Source organism: Chelonia mydas, chromosome 3 (genome assembly GCF_015237465.2).
Source record: "Chelonia mydas isolate rCheMyd1 chromosome 3, rCheMyd1.pri.v2, whole genome shotgun sequence".
NCBI lineage: Eukaryota > Metazoa > Chordata > Testudines > Cheloniidae > Chelonia > Chelonia mydas.
This window is the reverse complement of record NC_057851.1, coordinates 47953955-47981696: the sequence shown is the minus strand read 5'-3', so window position 1 is coordinate 47981696 and position 27742 is coordinate 47953955. Positions and strand designations below refer to the sequence as shown.

The window sequence follows — 27742 nt, the reverse complement described above, 5'->3', positions numbered from 1 at the left end:
CCAGATGCAAGTGACAAAGATTATCAAAGGGATGGAATGCCAGCCCTATGAGCAAAGGCTGAAGGAACTAGGTATGTTTAGTTTGGAAAAGAGGAGATTAAAGGGGTGGGGACACTATAGTGGTCTTCAAATACTTGAAAGACTGTCATAAAAAAAGATGGAGAAAAAATGTTCTCTTTTGCCACAGAGGGCAGGACAAGAGGCAATGGGTTCAAACTACAGCATAGCAGATTTAAGAAGCTTTTCCTGTGATTTAATCTATCTGTTAAGAACAGTAGGACAATGGAACAAGCTGCCTAGGGAAGTCATGGAAGCTCCTTCACTTGAAGTTTTCAAAAAGAGGCTGGATAGCCATCTGCCTGCATCTTTGCAGTGGGTTAGACTAGATAACCCTTGCAGTCCCTTCTAACCCTATGTTTTATGATAATAAAAGAACAGTTACATCGATAATTTTCATTAACTCCAGTGGCAAGTAGGTATGTAAAAAGCCCATATATGGCACATCAAGACAAGAATATACTGACAATAGCCAAAAACTGTCCCATATTTATCTTCTTCAATGGTTATATGAAATCACAAACATAAGAGTTTGTCATTCATCTCATTCTAAATTGCAACCTAAATCTGAAAATGGGCTTTTTACTTGTTGAAAACAGATTGATGAGCTTGACTTTGTCACTGATTGTGTCAAAAATATTGCTTTAGTCTATCTATATACAATGAAATCTGTAACATATTTATTCGAGCTTTGATCTATAGTAAAACAAAATATTATCTTTAGTCCTCTCACTTTAAAACTGATAAAGGATAAATAAATTATATGGTTTCTATACAGCAAATAGAAGGTGATGTCAGATTGTCATGGTTTTGTGAATAATTAAATGAAATGATCTATTAAGTTTATTTCTGTATTTAACAAAAGTAAAACACAGAACTTATAGTAGATTTTTATGTTTTGTCAGAAAAAAGAACTCTTTTCATTCTGGGGGTAGTTTATTACATGACAAATGTACAAGATAGTGCACTTTTTATGTTCTGGATATATACAACGCCAGAAAGTCTAAAAAATAGTTTGTGTTTTCTTCATCATCCTAATAGACTTTTTGTAGGTTTGTCATTTACTAAACTATAATAAAAATTATGTTTTAAGGCCCTGATCCAGCAATTGACTGTGCCACAGGGCCGGGTGCTGGGGGTTGTGGTGATGCTACACAGTTGCTGGAGTTTGCCTGCTAGTTACTTGCAGTACTGCCACCTACATTTGTGCCTGTATTAAATGGATAGATATAATCTTCTTTAAATGGTATAATTCAGTGTAATAAAAATATAACAGAAGCTGAAACCTAAACATATGCAAATATTATTCATGGGGGGGACATGGATGTGGCATATTAAAATACATTATATCAGAACCTTAGTTGCAGCAGACTTGTGTTACAACTAAAACGTATATAGCCCCCAAAACAGCTAAACAAAATATTGCATGAGAAAGCCTCAAGTAATTAAAAGCCCCACAGTGTTAAATGATTAAGAGCATGATGTAATCTCTAAAGGTCTGGTCCAGCAGAAAATACCCATGGCCTTCCAGGTCAAGTAAACCAAAAAAAGTAGATGCTGTCTATGCAGGAAGTCAACATGCTAGGGATGGCCATTTGGAAGGCACAAAAAATTATTAAAAACCCAGAAGGCATGCCAGGGAGTTATAAAGCAGCTGGAAGAAGGAATATAAGAAAAGAGGTCATAAAGAGAGATGCTGATCTCACTGACACTCATGGCAGTTTTGCCAGCAATATCAGGCCCTCAATCAGAGTTCATTCTGATCAATAGCCACAAATTTGACAGCATGTTAAATTTATGTCCCGATTTTGGAATGCTTATTCATGCTAAGAGCCCCATTGACTTTACTTGGCCATCATGGCAGGGCTGTAGGACCAAGATCTTCGATTGTAAAGCAGGACAAACACAATGACATTTATGGAAAATTGTATCAAAATATTTTTGGTGTTAGACTTCTGATTTTTCAAACCTGAAAATGAAGATTTTACCCACACCCTCATGACAAAAAGCACATTTTTGCTGAAATTATTTTTTGATAAAAATATTCTGACCAGCTCTACTACTTCATTAATTTCAAGTGTTCAAAGTGTTCTAGGAACCTGATAGAAACAAATAAGGATAGCGTCTTTGCTCTGTGAACCTACTTTTACTTTTTTCACTAATATTTATTTAATTTAAGTCAGGATGCTGGACCAAACACATAAAAGAGGTCCAGAAAACTTGCACAAAAAACTGTACAAGGACTAATTTAATAAAGACTCTGAAAACATCCACTTGTGTATGTTTCCTGAAGGCAAAATAGCATATTTCTCTGGAGATACTCTATTTGCTATCATAATTCCCATTTATATCAGATGATCAGGAGCTGGTCACATCCATAACATGCACAGAAATGGCTAGCAATGCACATTACTAACTATGGTCTTTGTTACACTCCTAAACTGATCAAGAACTGAATTAATATGAAACATTTCTGCCACAGTAACACCATTTAACTTATTATTGCATTTCTAACTAGCTCCTGTTTCCCGGAATGTTTAATCCAAATAAGAGGATTGTGCCAACAAAAAGGAGGAAAAAAATGAAAGCTGCCCTTAAACTACAAATATAACATATACATGAAAACCTTAATCTTTCACTCCAGTAGATTATGTAGAGAGACCTTGTTTCCTCTGGGAACGGATGATTTCCTAGGCAAGGCTACTACAACTGAATCAGTTTTCGGAACAAAGCCCCAATACCTCAGTTTTCTCCTTTTGTATATGATTTTTCCATAATTGTTTTTCCAGGCCAGGAAGAACTGTGAAAACGTGGTTTGTTCATACTGTGTCACAACCTTTGGCACGCGGCCCATCTGGGAAATTTGCTGGCAGGCCGGGACAGTTTGTTTACCTGCCACGTCCAGGTAAACAACTTTTCTAGATTTTTTATGGTGTCAGAAGTAGAACCTGAACACCCAATTTAATTAGAGAGTTATGCCATCTAGATGGAATGTTTTTAGGGATGACTCTTCAAATGAGAAACATAAATACTTTCTCTCTTCATTCTAGGAGAAGGAAACAGTAGCATTTGTATGGTTTCCTTTTCTTTGCTTCCATCTAATTGGGCTGGAATTAGACCAATGCTTGCTATCTTCATGTACATCAGAAGGTATATCAATGAATCAAATATGAGGGAAAGGAAGGGCTCTGGGGCTTTACTTTGGCCTATTCCAGGGATCAGCAACCTTTGGCATGCGGCCCATCAGGGAAATCTGCTGGCGCGTTGGGACGGTTTGTTTACCTGCCGCGTCCACAGGTTTGGCCGATCGCAGCTCCCACTGGCTGTGGTTCACTGTTCCAAGCCAATGGGGGCTGAGGGAAGCAGCGGCCAGCACATCCCTCGGCCTGTGCCACTTCCTGCAGCTCCCATTGGCCTGGAACGGCAAACCGCGGCCAGTGGGAGCTGTGATCGGCTGAACCTGTGGACGTGGCAGGTAAACAAACTGTCCCGGCCTGCCAGCAGATTTCCCAGATGGGCTGCGTGCCAAAGGTTGTCAATCCCTGGCCTAGTCTATACCTAAAACTTAGGTCAACCTTTGCTCAGGGGTTTGAAAACTTCACATCCCTGAGACTCATAGTTAAGCCAACCTAAGCTCCAGTGTCGACCCTGCTAGGTTGATGGAAGAATTCTTCCACTGACCTAGCTACCGCTCTTGGAGAGGTGGATTAGCTACAGGAATGGAAAAACCTTTCCATTGCTGCAGCAAGTGTCTACACTATAATGCTGCAATGACACAGCTGCAGCTGTGCCTCTGTAGCACAGACATAGTCTTTGCACCCATGTATCAGCCACGACCTTTTAAAACAAAGTTTTAAGTCCTGTGAGTTGCCCTAGGGCAGGGTAGGACCAGGATCCGAAGGTGGAGCGACCCTTTCCTATAGTTTCCTACATTTTCCGATTTGTGTCTTGCTTCAGCCCAACTACTTTTCACCTGCTCTTTCAGTCACACAGAGGAGAATCTGCTAAAACATTTTATGTCGGTGAGTGATGTTCTTTGTCTGTTCTGCCAATCAGGACAAAAACACTGCTGATAGAAAAGAGCCCTGACAAGCAGGTTAGACACTTCTTTCTGTTTTTCTTTCTTTCGAGTTTTCCATTACGTTTTCCTTTCAATGAGTGAAAACTCACACAGGACGGAGAGGTCATCTGGACTTTGCCTAAGCAGAATGCAATCTGGAGTATTTAGTGTGAAGGACAAACTGAGCCTTTGATTGGCAGGAATCTATAGCTTTTGTAATTGGTCCATTTACCATTTGTCACTCACGTGGCAGGATGAAAATCCTCTTAGTCTGGAATACTGCAGCTACATAAGGATAGAAAGGTACTGTAACTTCAAGCATTGGGTAAAGGGTTATCATGGATTTGGATTTTTTTTTATTGCTAGAATCTTAGGGGGGGAAATGTAGGGCCAAATTGTAGCAGGTGCTACTGATGGATGCCTGAAAATACAAGAGCGGAGGCAGGAGCACAATGAAAAGTTGGCTGTCCCTATTATGGCTCCTGAAAATAATGTCAAGAGCCTGCAGAAGTTTGGGGTACGGACTAGAAGCACGGAGGCATGGTACACATCTTTATTGATTTATGTTCCCTGATATGGCAATAGTCTTTACATACATACCCCAGCACTGATTATTCTTACTTTTTGTAATGGGCTGCTTATATATGCTTTCAGTGAGGGTTGGGAGGAATCATTAACACTTTTTCCCGACTGCCAACTAGAACATAGCCATAGTGTTAAAATAGCTGTTTGACCCATGCAATAAAACTGTAGTTGCCTTCTATTGACCAGAATGGCAAGAAAAAGTACAGTACCATTTTTAAATCTTTCATTGAGCGGAAAAGCATACAAACACATCAGAGGCTCTGTAGGAAAACATTGCTGAATGTTGATGGACAGCTGGGAAGCTAGCTGTGATTGAATTTTTCACTGTAAATACTTCCTTTTTATTCACACATTTATACAGCAAGCATTTGAATGGTGAATGTATTTATTTAGGAAGTTTTTTGCAGAGAGCTCTGAACTACTGTTGTAAGAGCATTTATCAATATCTTGTTTAATTTGTTGAATGATATTTTGTGTAATACTTATAGCTAATCAGTAAATGGCTTTGCTTTGGGAAAAGTAAAACTTGAAGGCCAGATTTTAAAATTTGCAATGTGAATAGTAGGTATCAAATTGCACATTCAAAAAAATAGGAGGAACTTTGAAATTTTGGCCTTAATACTATCACTTGTACTCTAAGTTTAAATGTACATAGGACACTATTTAAACAAAATGCAGAGCCTCTTGACAATAAGGTAGAGTGGACAAAACCCAGTGTCCAACATCAAATACATTGTTCAAATGGCGGGTAGTATTGTCTAAACAGGACCAAAACCCATTCATTCTAGAAAATGATCCCAAATTCTGTCTTCTCTCTTTGTTGGAAGATTCCAACAGATCCTACTATCTGCCATCCCTAACACTGTCTGATCAAGAGGTTTAGAATGGACATCTGCTTTGACAGACTGAACTCTGCTTCTATACAGCTTGTAATAAATGCACAAGAACCTACACTACTTTAGAAAATATAAGAAAATATTTCTTGTATTAAAGGTTGCTACAGTTGTCTTACAAAGTAAGGAATATATTTTTATTGAATTCAGTGGGGCTTAAGTGAAGACTATAAAAGGGAACAGAAAGTTATTCAGGTTTCATATTCAACATTATTAGGAAGTTTGTTAGCTATGGCTCATAAATGTCCAGTACCTGAGGAGAATTACAGGGACATTGTCAAGGTTGGCCCTCCTCCCTTTCCAAATGATATTTTATGTTTTAAAATGCATTCTACTAAAACAGAACATTTATTTTTAGGATTGGGCTGTCAAAATTGAGGTTGGTTGAGCCATTGATAGTTGCTTCTATTCATTTTTGAAGCCTATAGCTAGTGCATAGATGTGACTTACTGAATGCCTATTGAATAATGCTTGGACATTGCTTATTAAACAATACTGTACATTATTAGAACCCAAGCTAGGATGGACTTTTAAGAGACAGTATTGAGATAGTATTGAAGGACTAATATGTTTGAACTAAGATTAAGTTGTGCTTTCTAATAGTAAGAACTTTTGACAATTGCAGTAGGTTGTATTTATACTTTTTCTTCTCAAAGTTTTTGAAATCAAAAGCAGAGATCCTTTATTGATCTTAACAACCGAAAGAACAGAATCCAAATATGTATTTGTGAAACATCCCACATAGATGACTTAGTGAATAATATTACACCTTTTTACCAAGCGGTTAGTCAAGTTCAGGGCCCTGTGGGTTGTTCCATTAGGAGGAGAAATTGCTGATGGAGTCTGGTATCTTTGATGAAATCCTATTTATTTCTAAGAACTTACACAGTCTTGTTTCTCTGAAACAGGAGGAATCAAATAACAGGAGACAGATTCTTTGCTCACAGACCTAAGCTTGTTTCAGCCAACACTCTGCCCAAAAGCACTCTAATTAGCTTTTTCTGAGGACCACACTAACCAATGTTTCTTTGGTTGAGGGTGGTGCTTCCTTTCTGTCTTCTCTGTTGGCTTCCCTCACAGACAAACACAGTTCTATAGTTTGCTCCATCGGTCCCTAGGGAAACCCTTTGGGTCACACCATTCAGCTTCTACCCAAGCCTTGCTATGTCCCTGCATTTTGGGTAGTACTCCTATTGTTTCAGCTACATGGTTACATAAAGGAACATAATGGCTTTTTTACATTTACCCTTAATGAAAGAGATTGTTACACCCACCAACTTCAATGAGGTTTGGTCCAATAACTCTCTAAAGTTTTCATGTTTACTGGACAGATTGTTTCAATGTAATATTAACTAATCTCAGTGGTCAAATCAGGCACCCAAGTAATATAAATAACTACTTTATTGGGTGGGTAAAATTTTAAGTGCAAAATGTCACCTCTTTGGGCATGTCTGCACAGCATTTTGGAACCCCCAGGATCTTTGCCAGAAAGAGATGGATCACTTCATAATTACCTGTTCTGTTCATTCTCTCTGGCCACTGTCAGAAGACACGATACTGGGCTAGATGGACCTTTGGTCTGACCCAGTCTGGCTGTTATGTTCTTATGAGCCTCTCGGCCTGGATTGACAGTCTCAGGCTAGTGGAGCTCACACAAGCACTCTAAAAATAGCTGTATAGAGCTCAGATCCTGAAACCTGGGGGGGGGGGGGGGGAGCATCAGAGCCTCAGTTCCAGCATAAGCTTCAACATCAAAGGGCTGTCTATACAGCTATTTTTAGGGCACTAGTGGGAGCCCCACTAACCTGAGTCTGTGGATCTGGGCTGGGAAGCTCACTCCTGCGACTCCAAAATGCTGTGCAGGCAGATCCTTTGGAGGAAAGATGTGCATTGCAAAGAAATTGCGTTAGATCTCTGTGCATTAAAAAGTTTGTGGAGTTTACAGCATTGATTTTTCTCTGTGTGTATGAATCTAGCTACAAAGGGGTTTTTCCATATTTATGTTCTACGTCAAACATTATAGGTAACTTCCACCTATGAACATAAAAGTGCCTACTGTGTTTTTGTGACTGATGTACTTCAGTCTCACTGTCCAACTGTAAACTGTCTATCATTATTACAACAATGAGTAAGGACTGCTGGATCTGCCATATCTGGATGAGTATGCTCCCCCATTCATTGATTAATGGACCTAGAGTCCTCCATGGAATGCCACATTCAATATTATGTCCCTAAGTGCTGTATTTTGCATTTGGATCTCTGATTTAACTGATAGATATAGTATGTAAAACCTCATGCAGACAGACTTTTCTCAATTGGCTACACATCAGAAAAGACTCCAGGTATTTATTCCCAAGTGTCTATAATAAATTATAGCTAATAAATTGGCTCCTCATATGCTTCAGATATCAGAAAAAAGAGCATGTGCAGTTTGTAAATACAATATGTTGAGCCAAACAAAGGCAGGGACCCTATAATTTCAATATTCTGTAATGGATTGTGCATATTAACAGCACGATAGAAATATTTAATTAAAAGGAAATTGTGTCGCATTTTATTGGATAGACCTGTAACAGAGGTTCCATACCCACCCTTCCTATTCCCATGACAAACTCTACAACTCAGCTCCATCTTTTCGTGGACCTACGGCTCTGGAGAGGAGAGAGACAAATCTAGAGACCTGTGCTACCTGGACAATAGCAGATGAGCGATTCTGCCTGCGAGGTCTGGCATGTCCCTCCAACAAATAACTTCTTCAAAATTTGGATATCCATAGCGTAGATCTGAAATCAGAATTGAGTTTTAAGACCAGCTGCTAAAGTACAATGTTTGTGCTACACGTGCTCACAGGTCTTGTCTACAGAATCAGTTGAACAATTATTTCACCAGAAAGTAGTTTTTTCTATTTTTTTCTGTCCCTAATTTGCTACTTTTAGCACCACAAGCAAGGAGACTTGAAGATGGAGAGGTCATGCTGATACAGAGTCTTCAGCTAAATGTTTAATTCTCACTGCAGCTATTACAAGATTGTTTTCCAAAGTGAATTTATCTGGAAGATTACAGGCTTTCCACTAGATACTTCTGGAGCAACTCAGGAGTGGGGACAGCAATTTTTTTTCCCCACCAGGCCCATGTACCCTCTGCAAATTGAGCTCTGTGTCATGTCCGGAGTGTGTACCATTTGTATAGCTGGAAACCTGCACTACCCCCTTAGACAGTGGAACTGCACAGGGACGTCTCCACAGTAAGGGAGGCAGGGGCAAAATTTGTCCTTTAATACACATTAATCTTTTATGCAAGGATTCCTTCTTAAAGTTCAACTCAGGAAAATGATAGGTCATGTCTGTGTAGTCAGCTGGTATAGACACGATCACTCATGCTTTGAATATTAAGTTGCTCAGAGAAGTTATCTTAGATCTTAAAAAGCTACATTTGAGTAAATAAACTTCTTTTTCATTCTTATGTCAGACTTATACATTAGAACACAGATTTTATCAAAACAATCTTTTATGTTGGCTACTGTCTTTGAATTCTCAGCACTGTAGACTTCCACGTTACGTTACCCATTTACTTCTGGTCGGGTTTCTCATGGAGTCATGATCAGTACTTCAGTGAGAACTTGATATGATCACCACATATGATCATCACTTGATATGGCCTGTCATGTAGCCAGAGAAAGCCAGCACTATGAAAAGGCATTGTGGGTATTGTAAATGAGAGGCTCTTCCTAACAACCAGATCAGCGCAGAAGCCAGAGGGAGGGATGAGTGGGAGGGCCACAATATGCCAAAGCCTGTGTTCCACAGATGTGCTGATTTTTTATTTTTAGCTATTTGAATTAGAGTGAAGCTTCATGGCTGCAGATGCACAAAGGCTGGGGAGATTTCACAGCTCAGCAGTAGGAGGAGAGCTGCATTTTTAATAAATGAAAGCTTTATTTTCTTTTTTTCTCCTCCATTTGTTCAGTTGTAGTACTTAAAGAAAGGGAGAGAAGGCAGAATTAAACAATAAAGTGACTAAATGGGTACAAGAGAGCTGGAGTCTGATTGTATAATGTGGCAATTAAATCTGTCTCTGCTGTTTTGAGAGGAAGCAGCATACCTATGTAGATTGCGAGTACCCTCTTGAGTAATACCCCATGCAAAATCCAAATGCTTATCTTCAGATCGGCTCTTGTACATATAAAGAAAATTTCCCAGTGTCCATATATAACTTGCAAGTTAAAAATCATATTTCGACATCTCACCATGTAAAAACATGTTATTTTTTTTAACTGCATTTGGGAACAGAAACCAGAGTGTGTGTCATATTTAAACAGAAAAGATCTAAAATAAAAGAAGTCAACTACTGCATGAAAAGCACTTGAAGGCAATTCACACCCATTTCTCTCTGATCTTCCTGGTTCTCTTTTCAGGAAGTTAAGCTGGAGCAATCAGTATTATTTATAGTGGGCAATCTGTGAAATTTATTTGGGAAATTATTCTTTTGCTCTTGATGCAAATTAAATAAACCTGCTATATTTTTGTTCAAAAGCTAAATAAAAATTCCCATGAGAGTTTTTTTTAATTATAAAGTTGAAATAAGCAAACAAAAATATATCTCTATAATGCAGTACTCTACTTTTTAATTATGTTTCAGAAAATGTATAGTGAGGCTCTTAGTCTTTGATGGCAGTATTGTGCAATAAAACCAATTCTTTCAAAATAATGTTTTCTAAGACTTGATGACATTTTTAGAAAATAATATTTTAATGGTGATTTGCCATTTTGTCAAGGGAAAAATGCTTTCTAAATCTGGACTATTACTAAGACAATGAAACTTTAAATATTAAAGTGCTTATTAATACTATTTTTCTTTGTCAGGACAGGCTAGCTTCATATTACTATTACAGAGCATAGGGGAATGAAGTCTGATAGGGTAATTGATCAGAAGCTGATGAATTTTTAATCTAAATCAGTCAAGCTTATCTGTCAGGCCACTGATAGGCCAAGGTCTTTCACTGTAGGTTTCATAGTTGCCTCTAGAATACATCCTTATTTCAGTTTTCAGGTTTAAAGTGTCCAGGCTGAATACAGCACTACATGTTTTGAAGTATTCTAGCTTTTCCTTTAGTTCCCTACACAACAGATAAGCTGCAAAATTATCTACATTGATTTCTTTGTAATTGCTTGGCAATTAGATTTTTAAGCTTCAGCACTACATGAACAACCAAACAGTACATTCTGTATTAAAGCTGAATGCCACATTGTCAAATAAAGGAAAGAAAAGCCTCTTAAGATTTATGAAATATTACTCTGTGTTAATGTGTTTGGGAGAGAAGGTGCACACATTTCTTTAAATAAAAACAGAAACAACTGGTAAAAGACCATACACCAAAATTATATTAAAAAAAAAATGTTAGATCCTCACTTGGTATAAATTCGCATATTCCACACATTGACTTCAAGAAAATACCAGTTTACACAATCATGGATCTCACCCCCTATATGTCTATTTGAAGGTTTAAATTAATATCTTCCTCAGAGTAAATGCCTTATTGCTGATATTTTATGCAATACAGATTGGCTCTGTACTGCTCTTCAGCATGTTAAAGCTTAGATCAACTTTGCTACGTTAAAAAAATCTATTTTTTTCTATATTTAAACAATAACTAAATTTAAATAAATTTCAGCTATGAGTAATACATCTCACTTTCCCTTTACATGGCTTGCAAATAACTACTCTTATTGCTAGAATTCTTTTAGGAGAATACAGAGTTCCATAATATTATGGCAAATAACAGGCTTTTAATATCTTTCCATTTTCTAATTATTCGCACAATGTTTACTAGCTGAATTTCTTTCCCTACTTCCTGAATGGCCCAATAGAGGACCACCTACATTAAAAGAGAGGGACATATATTGACCCAAAGTTTCCAGAAGCTATCTTCTACCTCACCCACCCTCCACTGTCTTTTTTCTCATTCTTTGGGACTGTATCCCTCTTGACAAAGAAATCAAACTTGAACCCAGAGATTTTAAAATGTTCTCCTTGTGACAGGTTTCCCCCACTTCGAGGTGCTGCTTGGAACTGGGGTACCACTGAGGCCACCTGACCCACCAGCCTGGGATCCCTTTCATCCTATAATGCTGTGACAAGCTGCAGACATGCTCCTGGGCTCACACTTTCACCAGCACAGAGGTAGGGACACATCCACCTACACACCCACCTGCAGAAACACACAGACACTGAAATCAGCTCTGCATGGGAAGGCTCAGCTAAGGAATTGTCCAGTTCTCAAGTGCACACCTCACTCTAGAGGGTAAACCCAAAATTGTACTATCTTGCACGGCACAGAGAACTGTGCAGCATAAGCTCATTAAATTCACCCCCTCTCTCAATGTGGAGGGAGAGAGAGATACACAGCTTTCTGTCCCAAATTATGATTTCCACACACACTGGTTTTAGACAAAACAAAAACAAGTTTATTAATTACAAAAGACAGATTTTAAGTGATAATAAGGGAAAGCAAACAGATCAAAGCAGACTACCTAGCAACTAAAACAAACACACATCCTAAGCTTAATATACTAAAGAAACTGGTTATAAGTAGCAAATTCTCACCCTAAATATTTCAGGCAGATTGCAGAGGTTTTTGAAGGCAAGCTGCACTTGCTTGCAGCTTAAAACTCCAGTTATTCCTTTCACAGGCGAGACAACCCTCTAGCCTGGGTTCAGCCCTTCCCCCTAGTTCAGTCTTTCTGTTTCTCATGTGTTTCGATCAGTCTTCTTTCTTGGGCAGGGAGTCAGTGAAGAACAAACCTTGATGATGTCATTCTGCTGCCTTAAATAGTTTTTGCATATGGCAGGAATCCTTTGTCTCCCAGTTTGATTCCCACACCCAGTCAGTGGAAAAACACTAGTATTATCATGGAGTCCAGTACCAGGTGACTTGGTCACTTGTCCCTGTAGGGTCAGAGCAGCCATAACTCGGAGGCTGTTTGCAGCATCCCCAGGAAGGTTCCCAGGTGGGAGATTAGCATCTTCAAAGACCTGTTGTTCTTCCTAATAGCCCTTACCAACCAGCCATCCATACTGATTGCATTCTGTCTAGTGGGTGTTCCCCAGGTGTAAAGACATTTGTAATAGATGCATAGAAAATATTCTTAACTTCAAATACCAAAATGATACAGGCATACAAATAGGATAAGCATATTCAGTAAATCATGACCTTTCCAATTATATGTTACATGCCGTATCTGGTATAAATACATCATAGTTATGCCATAATCATATCATAATAATATCCCTATGAAGAATATGGAGTAGTGTCACGCTCCTGTAGCCATCAAACCTGTAGGTTTTCATTAAACCCTGAACCCTGTATGTTTTAATAAAAAAAACATATAGGTTTCAATTGTGGCTTTGCAACCCAATCAAAGATAAGGATACTAAAACACCCAGGAACTCCAACTTACAATCTGTCTTTGTTTCCTTCTGCTGCTCCCAGCTGTCAGTAAACTGTACCTGGTCAACACCTAGCACAATGTACTTTCCCCAGCATGGTAATGCAGCTATGGTGGTTGGTGTTCTGTCAAGGGGGATCCAAAGCTCCACGAAGTCCCCATCATCTTCTGCCCACCTGCACAAAGAGTACATAGAGGCTCCCAGAGCCTGCTTCCCCTTACACGCTGATAAGTGTCATGTAGGTAGCCATTTCCAGCTGGACCACAATTTGGCCTATAACTAGGATTTCTATACTGGGCATAGTTAAAGACTGCATTTGAGCTAATACTCTAATTTATGACCTAAACCTTTGACACTTCTTTAAAACTTCCTAAAATTGTTGGTACATAAAGGATGGCTGCCAGGGGACATGAAGAATTAATTTAGGTTTGCCAGTCCCAATGCTGGCCAAGCTTCTGCTGAGATGGATGTTCAAGAGGTAAGACTGTCAGACAAACGAAATTCAATTAAATGTTCTCCCTTTCTCTCACTCTCTTTCCCGTCTTATATTTATCTCCTTCATTAGCTTAACCCCAGAATGAATTGCTGTAATGGTTGATGATAAATAGTTTGAATAATCCAGGGCTGTTCTAGCAAAATTGTGATAGGGATTCATATATATTAGGGTTTTAAATCTCCCTTAGTGAGTGAAAAGCCTGATGTTTTAACATAAAAATAATAGATTCACAGATTCCAAGGCCCAGAAGGCTCCACTGTGATCATTGCCTGACCTCCCGTATAACACAGGCCATAGAAATTCCCCAAAATAATTCCTAGATCTTAGAAGAAGCAGCAGATTAGTTTACAGAAAGTTTCTATGGCTTTTATCCTGCAAGCTTTCCTGCACAGGTGCAGGAGTCTGCCTAAGCAGAACCCTACCGACATCAATAGGGCTTCCTATTGTATGTGGGTCCACCCACGTTGGACAGCTTATAGGATCAAGGCCCTTATATAATTTATTTAGTAACCCATGTCCAATTAACATGGTAGAGGAGATAAATATGTTCTTATGGGGGATAGCAGCAATTCCTGTTCAAAAGCTATGGGTCATGGCTCAACAATAGCCTGATGTCGAGCATTTGAGGAGGAGGGATAAGGGACCACCACATTTATTCAGAGAAGAACAGATGCCAGCTATGGCAATGGCTCTATTCTGCTTTTTATTTATTTGTTTTGGTCTCCCCAAAAGGCACTGGACTATGCAGCACAGAGCTTGGCAGAGACAGAGACGGACCTGCACCCAAATTTCTATTACCTGGTGTCCTAAAATTAGGCCTGGAATGACCTCTGTACTGAAAAGTTTGGGACATTCATTAGGGCATATCCTCAAGGAAGCTCATAAATCTTTGCGTGTAAAGGCCTGAAGCAGATTACTCCTTTGACATTTTTGGGGAAGTTGGGCCACAACAGGGAAGGAAACACAGGCGAGAAGGAAGCTTCACCAACAAACTACCACTTGGATAGGCAGAAAGTTATTCTGCACTTCTCCTAGTTACCACACAGTTTGACAAAATTATGTTTGTTCTGCCAGAAAGGAGATTCAGCCATGGGATGTGCAGGAAAGGATACTATGGCTATAAAGCCCTGAAGATTGCATCCCATAGGAAGGAAAAGTGAATGTTTCCACAAATTCAGGATGCAAAACAGCCAGAAGGCAAGATGCTTAATCACCTGAGCTTTCTTCACATGGGCAGCATCTCACATCCTCACCACAGAGAAGGATGGTCCAAGTAATTTTGGTCAGCAGCCTAACATGTTCTTGAACCCACAGAATTATGGGATTTAAAAATAAATGTATGGGGGCACTCTTTTAAAAATATATTTACACTTATAAATAGTGTAATGATACACTGAAATGGGTTTCATTTGCCATTTATGAATGTAAAGATATTCTTAAAAGCTGATTTTGATCTACTTGACTATAATAGCTCCAAACTAAAGTTTTATACCATGCCCATCACCACTGTATCAGCACCTATAATACTGTAGCCCATATATGATAAGCTAATAATGTACACTTTAGAAAAAAGAATGGTTTATGGTTATTCTTCTCATTTTTAAGCCAATGAGAAACTTCCCTGCATAAGGAGTAATAGCTGCAAGATTTGGTTATCTGTCGTAAAGAGGCTTGCTCTTGTTAGCCAAATATGTATCTCACAGGTATTACTAAAATGTATGATTTTAAGGTCAGATTTGAGTTATAGCAAGGAAAAAAACTGCAAGCCCCTGGTAGGAGTTACATACAGGTAGAAAGATAACAATAACTCATATAATTTGATCCTGTTTCTAATCATATACCCATAAAATATCAGTGCATGATCCATCTTTTTATATTTTTTTCCTTTCATCTCTCATTTCCTTTTTTATTGATAAATACAATATTCAGCTACCAACAGTATAGCACAAACAATTTATTATATATTAATATGTATAACAAACCAAAACCAGTTCTCAGTTCTGCCAGTTGCCCCAATATGGTTGGATTCCCCTGCTCCCACAAAGTCCCCGGGTGAAATTTTGTCAAAACTGTCATTGACTTCCAGGGGCCAAGACAAACATCCTCAGTGTTTTCTGTGCAGAGCAACTTGGGTGCTTCCATAGTGGGTGCATCTTACTTATAAATCAGACTGCTTGGCCAGAAAAAATATTTCTATATTTTGAAAACTAATAAAAACTGTAAAAAATGAAAAAAAGGAGGGGTGGGAATGGGAAGCATTTCTATTCTTTTGATAATCTATAACTAAAGAGTCTGACGTGTTTTCTTCAAACTTTAATTTACAAAAATAAGCATTTTTCTTCTGATCTGTTCTATGGCAGATTATGACCACAATGTATTTTTTGTAGACTATGAAAACAGAAGTATTTAATGAAAATGCTGGAAGCCCTTTAACTACAGAGATGCAAATTTTGCTGGTATAATTATCATTATGTTTTTTCTGTGAGCCACTTTTATGGCAAGCTGAATTAAAAATAAAAATAAAATCTTTAAGGATCATATTTTACTTGCACTTGAGCTATAACAATATACTTTCAAAACTCAGAAACAGAACAGCCACCAGAACACTCATTTTATTTGAGCAGTGAAACTAGTTCCATTTGGTTCTCGTAACAATCTTTCTCTGTTTACTTTACAATTGTTTTTGTCTGTTAAGTGTATGAACGATATTTTTTCTTAAATACCATCTCTAACTATCTCATTTAAGAAGAAAGTTAAAGAAGATTGTCTAGCAATTCATTCCATGCTAATGCTTATATCTGATGTGTGAACTATGACCCTAGCTTATGGAGTCATCAAAGCAGCAAATTGTTATCCGAAGTGCTTTCTTTGTGCAGTGTTACCAGTAATACTGAGTAATTAGTACAGTAATGAGCAACTTTAATTATAATTATAAAAATTGTCTAGGGAACTATATTTCTTGGGGTGAGGCTGGGGTGAGGCTGCAGCACATGATGTTTCGAAGCAAGTCTTTGTTTAGGTGGATCCCTTTTACATCAGCCACCGGATTGTTCTGTATTTTTGTATAAATAAATTATTATAAAACACATTATATGAATTATTTCTTTGCCATTTTGCCATTTCAGTTTTTCTAGTCCCATCATAGAGTAATAAATATAATCTTCACATTATCACATTCTTTGGATTTCTCAAAATCTACATGTATATATTTTCCAAGAACCAATACAGTAATTCACATAAAAGATACAATATGCAATGTGAAATAAGAAAAGTATTAATTCCAACAACTCAATATACTATGGAATGAAACCTCTGAGAACATACAGGATTATTATCTTATGGTAGTAATGGGAGCTTAAGATCGTTTGGAACACCCTGATACAAAACCTGGATTTTTTGAAAAAAACAAATTGGAGAAGGAAACATAAGAATCAAATTCCAATTTAAAACTCAGACCATAGCAGGTAGGAAAGACAGACCAATAGCAGGTGATGTACAAACACACACAAAAACATGACTCTTTCCCCAAAGCACTTTCAGTCTAAATTGAGAGAACTTGTTAAAAAAAAAGTGTGATCAAAAAAGAGGAGAGAAGGCAAGAAGTTAGGCTGAGGATAATGAAAAAAGGATCATGTGACTGAATTGGTTAGCTATTAAATATTTGATCATCATCGTGGCTTCAGTTTTGGAGCAACAAGCTAAAATACAGTGTTGTCATTTATTGTGAATAGTTCCTCAGGTGTACAGTATGTTGTTGGGGGCAGTGTTCAAGCATTTGCCTAGAATCTCCACATTCACATTTGGGTCATTCCTTAGCTTCCACTTGGGTCACATTGTCAGCAGTCTTTGCCATCCCAGCTCTCACTCGAGAGTACAAAAGTATTTTCATTTGAGGTCAGTGCCTGGAGGGACTTGTTCTGAAGGTGTCATAAATATAAAGGGAAGGGTAACCACCTTTCTGTATACAGTGCTATAAAATCCCTCCTGGCCAGAGGCAAAATCCTTTCACCTGTAAAGGGTTAAGAAGCTAATGTAACCTCGCTGGCACCTGACCCAAAATGGCCAATGCGGGGACAAGATACTTTCAAATCTAGAGGGGGGGGACAAAGGGTTTTGTCTGTCTGGGTATACCTTTGCTGGGAACAGATCAAGGATGCAAGCCTTCCAACTCCTGTAAAGTTAGTAAGTAATCTAGCTAGAAAATGTGTTAGATTTTTTTTTTTTTTTTTTTTTGTTTGTTTGTAAAATAAGCTGTGCTGGAGGGAATGTGTATTCCTGTTTTTGTGTCTTTTGTAACTTAAGGTTTTGCCTAGAGGGATTCTCTATGTTTTGAATCTGATTACCCTGTAAAGTATTTATGATCCTGATTTTACAGAGGTGATTCTTTTACATTTTCTTTAAATAAAATTATTCTTTTAAGAACCTGATTGATTTTTCATTGTTCTTAAGATCCAAGGGTTTGGGTCTGTGTTCACCTGTACCAATTGGTAAGGATATTATTATCAAGCCTTCCCTGGGAAAGGGGGTGTAGGGCTTGGGGGGATGTTTTGGGGGAAGATGTCTCCAAGTAGGCTTTTTCCCTGTTCTTTGTATAAATCGCTTGGTGGTGGCAGCTTACCAGGTTTTTAACCTAAACTGGTTCTCAAGGCAGGAAAGAAATCTGTGCCTTGGGGAAGTTTTAACCTAAGCTGGTAAGAATAAGCTTAGGGGGTCTTTCATGCAGGTCCCCACATCTGTATCCTAGAGTTCAGAGTGGGGAAGGAACCGTGACAGAAGGAACCAGGTTCTCAATGATCATCAGCGTTTCCCACCATTTTGCTACTATGTAGCCTTCCACAGTGGTATTTTGGGGTAAAGGATTTTCAGAGACAGAGCTATTTCTGGACTTCAGCCTCTTGAGTGGTGGCATGTGTCCATGCAGTGGATGTCTTGGATCATGCACCTGTTTTTGTCTCTCCTTCGTACTGAAGGCACCCTACCTCACTAATGGTGGTGCAACCACTCAAAGACAGTACAGCGACAGTGTGGGAGTCAGTTTCGATGTCCCTGGAAAGATCCTACAGGATTTATTGAGTTCAGTATCAATTATATGTGAATGGCTTAAGTATACTAGGGCATGTTACTATGAAGCTGAGTAACATAGGCGAGACTGGTTGCTCGAAGTTTTCAAGGGGTCAGCTCTTCATTTTGTGTTGGCCAGCTTCTGGAGTACACAATTCCTGGAGTTCACTTTCTTCAGCTTCTTTATGTGCTCTTTGAATGTCAGCATTCAGTCTAATGTGAACCCACGGTACACCTGATGTTCATAGCGATCAAGGATTGTACCGTGCCATGATATCTGAAGTTTTCACATGGCCTGATGGTGTTTCAGGTGAATGGAACACTCTTGTGTCTTTTGAGGTATAGCATTCAAGAACCATGTGTGATAATATTTTCCAAGTACACTCAGAGAACCACTTAGAGTGTACTTAATGTCCTCAAATCTTTCTGACTAGGTGGTGATGCAAAGGTGATCTGCATAAATGAATCTTTACATATCAGGGAATTCTGGTCGGTCATTTTTGTAGACATCAAACAGCAAGTGTGATGATACTGAATCTTGAGCCAATCCATTCTGTTGAGTATGCCATTGACTTTTCTGAACATCCATCTCAGCAAAAATACATTGATTCTCAAGCAGGGAGTAGATGACCTGGACCATTTTGCTTCCTCTCAGAATTCTTGCCAATTTCAGTAGAAGTGCACAATGGTTCATGGTGTCGTAAGCAGCTGGCAGATGAACAAACACAGACCCTGTAATTTTGCAGATTGAGAAACTATCTTTGATGTTCTGAGATGGGTTGCAACTTAGCCTTAGCATGAATGAGATGGGCTGAAATAGGCTTGGTCATCAGTCAGCTGCTCTTTCTATTGGCTCTATTCTACACATGATCATCTGTGCATATAGCTTCTAGGTTGAGAAAAGGATATTGGGTGATAACTCTTTCCAGAGCAAGGGTCTTTATGTGGTCTGAGTAGTGCAATCACTTTGGCCTGTCTCCACAGCCTGGGGGTCTGTGTTGTCTCCATGCAAGAATTAAAGACGTCAAACATCCAATTCTGCACTTTTGTGACAAAATGCAGTAATCATTCATTAGATACACCATGGAGTCCAGTTGCTTTTCCACATTTCAGAGTTTTCATGTCTATTATAAGTGTCTCAGTGTTGAGTTGCTCATTGTGCACTTTGCTGTCTGAGGAGTGGACAATATTCCTGCTTAACTTGTTTCTTTTCCTGTTTTGCTTTGTGGCTGGCTGACCATTTAGGGTGCGTTCGTGTGCAACTTGTCTGTGAGAGACTGTGGCAATGAATTTGGGGTTTTGTCCATCAGGGTTCAGCTTGCAAATGTTAGCCCAGGCTTTAGTTCCGATTACAGCACAGGTTTGTTGTTTCAACCATCTCCCTCCAATGGTCACACTGATCCTTTCTATTCTCTCATATAAGCATGTTCTTGAGTCCAATGGTTTCTTCACCAAACAGATCCAACTCAAACAGTTCTGAATATTTTTTAGATTGTTGGCTGGTCTGTTCTGAAAGCCCAGGTACAAATAATTTCCAGTGTGCCATAGGGGTGTACTTTGATGAAGTCTTCCACACCAGGGAGACAAATTCTCCATAACACTCATGTGCCAGAGTAATATCACAGATGGATAAATCCAATTCAGAGGTAAAGCCTTCCCAGTCAGCCTTTCTAAAGTTGAATCGCAGCAGATACTTTGTTTTTCTGGGCTGTACTATAGCCTCTAATGGCACTTATTGGTCTATGCTTTGACCTTGGAATTGCTGCCATGACCTCCTTTTTGAAGTTGCCTGTATTTTGATGAACAATAAAGGGTACATTGGGATTGTACTCTTTGTTCCATCATGTGCTTTGGAAGATATATTTGTCATTGAAGTCATAGAGCAAAATCAAGTTGTTTGGTGCTGCCCACTTCTCAAATCCTTCCTTATTGTTGTCATTGTTGGGGTACCCCAGATGGTGTTGACACTATTGAAGTCCCCTATGACGAGGCATGGTTTTTCTGACAGGGGAAAGTTGGCTGGCCAGGCCAACTGTTCAGCTGGTGGCTTGTAAGCAGAAACTACTGCTATTTTATCAAGTTCAACCATGATGAGTTCCATTGTAGCACAGTGTTTCACAGCAGTGTTTTTCACCCGTCTTTTGTCCAGTACAAGTATTGTGCTGCCACAGATGTTGCTTTTTATGTTCACAGAAATACACATGCTAGGGATTTTTGGGGCTGCTGTCTCTCTCTTTCTTGCAAGCATGATATATGCTTTTATACCAGACAGAACATCAGCCTTCTCTGCAAATAATCCTTCCACATTGAAACGGAAGACTTTAGGTGCCCTGTATATGACATTTATGTCTATTTCTCCTGTGTTCTCAGTGCATATTGTCAGATTTGGTGTCTGCCATGGTTAATTGCAATGGGAGATTAACAGGGATCATGACGCAGATAGATAGATCGATCAATCACTAGATAGATAGATATTTCCTTAACTGTTGCACAACCTAGTCATCATCATCTGGCGGATTTTTGTAGGTTTCACAGCAGGAGTGAGTCTGCAGGAGGAATTTGAAGGAAGACAAGTAATGTCTTTAATGGATTAGTTCCATGCATAAGGGGCAGTATGGAAGAAAGCATTAGCTTACATAGGAAATATTAACAAACCAAAAAATAAAAATTGTCTACACTTAAGGCCAAGTCTGATCCCATTGAGGTCAACAGAAAAACTTCCATTGACCTCAGTGGGACAAAGATTTGGCCTTTAATCAGCAAAAAATTCATTAAAATTTTAAATTATTAATGCTAAAATAAAAATATAATTTTCAGTTGAAACACCTTACATATTTCACTAATTTGTCATGGTGACAAATGACTGACAACAGATGTGATTAGTTAGATTGTTGTTTGTTTCACTTAACATTTCTCTCCCTGACCCCTGTACGTTTTCTGGAGCATTTTTAACAATTACACAATCTTATTTGTCCCCCTGTCAAGAAACATTAGAATTAAAACTGCACAGATGAAGAAAATAAAAGTTCTCTACCTTTTCCAAGACTGAACAAGCAAACGTCACCGGATTAGAAATGTTCCTGATACAGGAGACTGCACCAGCAGCAAGAGTTTTTCCATTCATGATGATTGCATCAAGTTCCACATAACCATCAGCATTCAGTACAGCACCATGACCTGCAGGAAACCATTCCATTTGTAAAAGGTCAAACATTCTTAGCCTTAAGCTTTTGAAATGAAGCAGAGAAAACAATTTCAGAGCTATTTACTACCCTGTTCTCTGACAGCTTTTGTCCTGGCTTCCTGTAAGAGATATTTGCTTTTATAGTCACAATCCTTTAAGTAAATATGATGCTTGTGGCTACAAAAAAAGCATTTGATTGTTTTCTTTGAGTCATAAAGCTTTTATCTTGTTTCTAAAATCATAAACCCTGTTAGGCATTGCATTTTTCCAGTGGTATTGACTGTTGTCCCTTCTCAATATTTTAGGTAATCACATAAGAGTATCGATGATCATAGAGCAACTCTAGTAATGTAGGAAGATATTTATAATACATGAAATATGTTTACTACTGAGGTAAACATGACTATTTTAGAGACAAGGCAAAACTGATTACTATTGTCAAGTTTCAACACTTTGCATTTCTAATATGCTTCTAAGCTATCTGCTTTTGGGGCATTTAAAAGAGTAGATTCAGAGCCCCTTCAGCATTGTTTAAACATAAAACCACACACATAATCATTATCAAACAGGCTATTATGGCTGAGAAGAATTCTATCCAAATAGGAAAAATAAAGATGCAAAATCAGTGTAAAGCAAAATGAACAGTAAAATGGGGCCTTACTAAAATTCCCACAAAGATATTATTAGTAAGTGAAAAAAAGAACTGTATAGTGAGGGAGGGGCTATATTATTATTAATAATTATTATTTTCAATTGGGCCATAACCTTTAACATGTGTAGTGATTTTGGTCAATCTAGGCAGCAGTGGGCATTTTTCCCATGTTGGAAAACCATGGCACAATTGTTAGTCTTTGCTTATTGCAAGCCTAGATTGGAATGTCAAGATTTTTTTTTTATTAGAGAGAAAAGATGAGTGAGTTAATATCTTTTACTGGACCAACTTCTGTTGGTGAGAGAGACAAGCTTTCAAGCTTACACAGAGCTCTTCTCTGGATCTGGGAAACATACTCACTTTCCCATTATGTTCGTGTCTCTCGCCAACAGATGTTGGTCTAACAAAAGATATTACTTCACACACCTTATCTCTCTAGTATCATGGGGCTGACGTGGCTACAACACCACTGCATACACAATTTTTCTTTTTGTCAGAACTGAGGAGTACTGGCAGGATATGCTGGCAAAGCTTGTGTGGAAGATATACACAATATGCCATGCGCCTACACTATCAGTCACTTGCATAAGCACTCAGATTCACCCCCAAAATTATTACAAACCTGAAACAACTTCTAGACTATCCAGCAACACTTTTCTTTCAAACATTCCCATTAATGTTTCTCATTGCTCTCCTTTGAAAGCATCCCTAAAGCACCATCAGGTTTATGACTCAATAAATCTGTGAAAAGGCTTACAGTGAAATAACGGTCATCTGCTTCTAAATTAAAATAGTATCATAACACTAGGGGCTGGTATCTATAAACGTGTAACTCCTATAAGTAAAACATTAAATGGAGAAACAAATCCTTCCCAGACTTGATGTATATGACATAGCTGGGCAGTTAAGCAAAGGACTTCAATGTAACAACAAGGGGAAAATAAAATATAAAAGTTAAGGAAGAAGTACAAATGAAGCTGTTTATTTGGGTTGTTGATATTCTATTTATGTTCATGATAGCCGAGCACTTTACAAACATTAAAATCAACATCTGTCTAGCAATTAGCACAAACCAGCCACCTATCTTATTGATGGGACACCCTCAGGCTAAGGGCACAAATTAAGAAAAAGCCATTAAGAAAAAGTATCTTGACTTGTACCCTTAAAAATAATAATCACCAAACTTGGACTTGGGCACAATACATGAGGGAGGAAATTCCAGGACTCAAGTTGTTCTAGTGAGAATGCCTTAATCCCTGAACCAGGAGGTCCAACTCTATGGACAAGAGAGCATGAACTTCAGGATGGAATGCAACTCCCACAGTAGGAAGAAGTAAACTCTGAAGCCCTCATTCAGAAAACCACACTCATGCTAAGAAGTGCTTCAAGAAACCAAATGGCACCACTCTTTGTGGGTGAAAATTGGGAAAGGAGCTTAAAATAGCCAGGTCCCCAGTGCTCTATAAACTTCTGAATGCTAACCCACCTTGAATAGAGCTAGTCAAGAATTTTTCAGCAGAACAGTTTTGTGCTGATAAATGCTGATTTGCTGAATCAAAACTTTCTGTCAATTAGATTCTGTATAAACTTTTGATGGAAACCCAGCAAGCAGGCTAGCCTGTTTCCTGCCAGTCCTCCCAGCTGCTCAGCTCCTCGCCTGGCAGGCCTCTGGACTATTAGGCTCTCCAGACTACCTGGGAAGCTGGCTCCCAGGCTGGACAGCTCCCCAGCTGTCTGCCTGCAGGTGGGTGGGTTGCCCACCCCAGTCAGTGGTGGCTACTTACCTGGCCAGTTGCCTAAATGGCCAGAATCCCTGGGTTGCAGGCTTCCTAGCTGTCCTGCTTCCTGGGTAGTACTTACTCAGCTAGCCAACTCCTTGGGCTTCCTGGCTTCCCAGGCAGCAGGCTCCCAGGGCTGTACACTTGACAGGCGGGCAAGTTGGCAGATGGTGAGCTGACCAGGAAGCCAAGGAGCTGGCTGCTGAAACTGACTTTTTAAAACATGACATTCCAAATGCAAAATTTTTCACAGGATGAAAACTCTGGTTCCCCCACACTTCTCACGATGTGCTGCATCTGGATACAGGTTGTTGTCTTATGTCCCAAACTACGGTCTACACACAGTGGCCAGGATTCACAACCGTCTCCAAAAGCCATGTCAGAGTTTTGACTGTTCCAGGTATTCTGACCTCCTCCACATTTTTTTTACCATCTTCACTTTGGTAAATTTATTTTTATTGGTGAACTTTGTATTGAATAATGATCACATGGATTGGAAGAAACTGGAAACAGGATGGTGGTCATGATTAAAAAATACAGGGCCAGCTCTCCAGTCAACTCAGGCCACTTTGGAAATGTTTACACTGCACTGTAAACCCACATCTGTGGGACCAGGGCTTGTGGACTCAATGTATCCAAGCCCACACCTGAGTATCCATGCTGCATTGAAAATCTGGACTTACAGTTGCTGGATCCAGGTCTCACAGCTGTGCCAAAGCATTCATATTGCACTACACTCACTTTCTGACTCAGGTCTGCAGCTATATCTGTGTCCACACTGCAAAATTATAAGACTTGCATTCAAGCCACAGAGGGACTTGGGGCTCTGACCTATCCCCCAAGCAGGGTCCTAAGACCCAGGTCCTGCATGATGACTGAAATCATAGTCATCTGTGTGTGGCTGGAAGGGGGATTTGAGATCAAACCTAAGTAAGAGCCTGGGCTTACTGCACAGTTTAGATTTACCCTTTGAGCCACAGAGCCAGTGCAAAGTGGACATACTCTGCCTGAAGGTTACCAGCAATTAATTCCCCCTGCATAGATGAACTCTCCACTGGTATAAAGCTTGAGGAGGTGGAACAGCTGCCTCCTGTATCAGCCCTTCAGCTGCTGTAAATATTGCCAAGGCTATGGGGTGCAGGTTTGTGGAGATACACTCTTCCCGCTCCCAAGATCTGAGCAGAGCTCTGCACTTAGGATGAATTCAGTCTCATGGAAAGCTAGGGAAAAGAGTTGGTGGAGAACCATAAAGAGAAGGAGATGAACCAGAGTTGAAAGGTTGCTAGAAAAAGGAACTCAGTAACTTCATTGTGTTTTCATTTGTGGGATTTTTTTAACCTTTTCCTTGTCCCTCCAATGGTGACTGGGAATGAACTTTTCTTCTGATTACCCAGAATATCTAGACATTGTTATGGTTGCAAATGGAAACCTTTACAGTGGGGACCAAATTATTGCATCAAAAGGTGCAAGAGGTTTGGAAGAAGTGTATTAATAGGTTCTGCAGTTTACTGATAGAAAGGGAATTTAGCAAATTTATTGTACAGAGACTGATGTTGCACAGCATGTGCTTTAGATGTGTGTGTATTTTTATCACGTTTGCAGATGTCTTAAGAGTAGTAAGATTCTCCACTAGTTTTGCTTATCTCCAGAGTTTCCTCTTTGTATGGTCTTGGAAAAAAATGATGTTCTTGTATATCTAAAAACCTCTTCTAAACCAACTTATTTGATTGCTTCCTCCCTTTCCAACATACTGAAATTGCTCTTCTATGCATAGTTAATTACCTTTTCGGCTTTTCTAACTAGGACTCCTTCTTATCATCCATCCTGACCTTTGTGTGACCTTACTTTTACAAATATTAAGCATGACATTCCCAATGTGGCATTGTTTGCTGAACTTCTCAGGCATTTAGCTGTTCTGCTTTCATTTCTACCTCTCCAACTACTGTTGGTTGTTGTTGTAGTTGTTGTTGTTTGTGATTGTGATTAAATACTCCGCTTTCACGTGACATTTCCACAGTAGTGCCTTCAAGTGCTTATTCTTTGACCAATTCTTCTTCTCTACCTCTATGATTGTCTGTAATTGTGAATAATTTGAAGAACTGTATTGTCAAGCTTAAACTGAACAAAAGTACTGTCAATGTTAGGCCTCAAACTTCCGGAAACTCTAAAAAGCAAGCTTTGCAAAAGGAAGTTAAGACTTGTGGTCAGGATGCGCTACAACCAGGCAACTTTTTGCTGACTCCTATGAAATAAGCAAACCCACATTAACCACACTTAAAACTCAATTGACTACAAAAGATAAATAGGCCTGAATTGTATGATTAACTGAAAATTGGCTATAAGGAGATAAGTATGCATCAATTATACAATTGGGGCAACCACACTGACCACATTAGCAATGTGGTCCACCCTGATTGGATGATCTGTTTTGAAACACGACCAACAGATCAGATAAATCGAAGGCACAAAGCCAGTGTGTGTCTTGGGCATACTACATACCTGGCCCACACCCCCTGAACCAAAGGGACGTGCACTTCTCGACTGTCTGTACCTGGCCAGTGCGGAAAATGGCCGACTGAAGGGTAATGTATTTTCAGACGAATGCAGGGTAAGTCTATGGAGTAAAGAAGTCTGAGTGCTCGAACGGAATTGATCTCAAGTTGTATCGATACTATAGGATAAAACTAGCAATAGATAAAGGGGTGGATGATAGCGTTACATATGCTGGTCTTCAGGGTCTTCTGTATAACCTATCAGGACGAGTGTATGTGAGGTTGCTGTTCACTAGCTTCTTGGTGTATAATAGCTCTACATGTACTTGTGCTTGTCTTTAGTATAAATTGTCAACACAAATGCATGTACGGTTGTCATTCATTAGCTCTTTGATGAATAGTAATTTTATGTGTACTTGTACTTGTCTCCAATATAACTTGCCATTTGTATGAATTCTTATCCAATATTGGTCTTTGCTTTTTCTTTTTCTGTTTTGTTTATGCTGTTATTATAGTAGAAAATCATTAAAAACCTTACTTGAGGAATAATTAGTAGTTCTTATTTATCTTATACGGACACCACTTGACCTCATTACATCTGTGTTGGGTGGTGGGACGTAGCGAACACCCGGGGTGAATTAGGTCCCTGAGGCATGTCTCCTTCTTCCTTTATCTCCGCAGTAATCACATTAACTTTAAATTCAGCCTTAAGTATAAATTCAATGCTGACGATGCCCAAATCTCCATTTCCTTCAAAGTTTTGGTCTTTTCCTTACTTTCTGACTGCCTTGTTTTCTTTCTGTACAGCTCTTCACCATCTGATGTAGTCCTCCAAACAAGATGCTTGGGGACAAGATTAGGCGTAAGGAAACAGAAAGTCAGACCAAAATGCAGTCTCATGCTTTCTCCATCTCTTTAAGACTGTTTGACCATACCTCAGCTTGTGAGACAGAACTCGGGTCCTGATTTCTCAGAATGGGGGGTTGTAAATGATATTAATTTTCTTTCTAACAAGCTTTCCAAAACCAGAAAAATCTT

General features: G+C 39.1%; 1 protein-coding gene across 4 annotated transcripts in view; it reads right to left on the bottom strand.

The window, feature by feature from the left end:
• Positions 1-27742, bottom strand: part of LOC102941036 (isoaspartyl peptidase/L-asparaginase) — a 232952-nt gene that overhangs the window by 147323 nt on the left and 57887 nt on the right. For all 4 annotated transcript variants that reach the window (XM_043542439.1, XM_043542438.1, XM_043542437.1 and 1 more), the window contains one exon: positions 21633-21775. In XM_043542439.1, coding sequence (XP_043398374.1) covers positions 21633-21775 — 143 coding nt within the window. The remainder of the gene's footprint in view (positions 1-21632; positions 21776-27742) is intronic.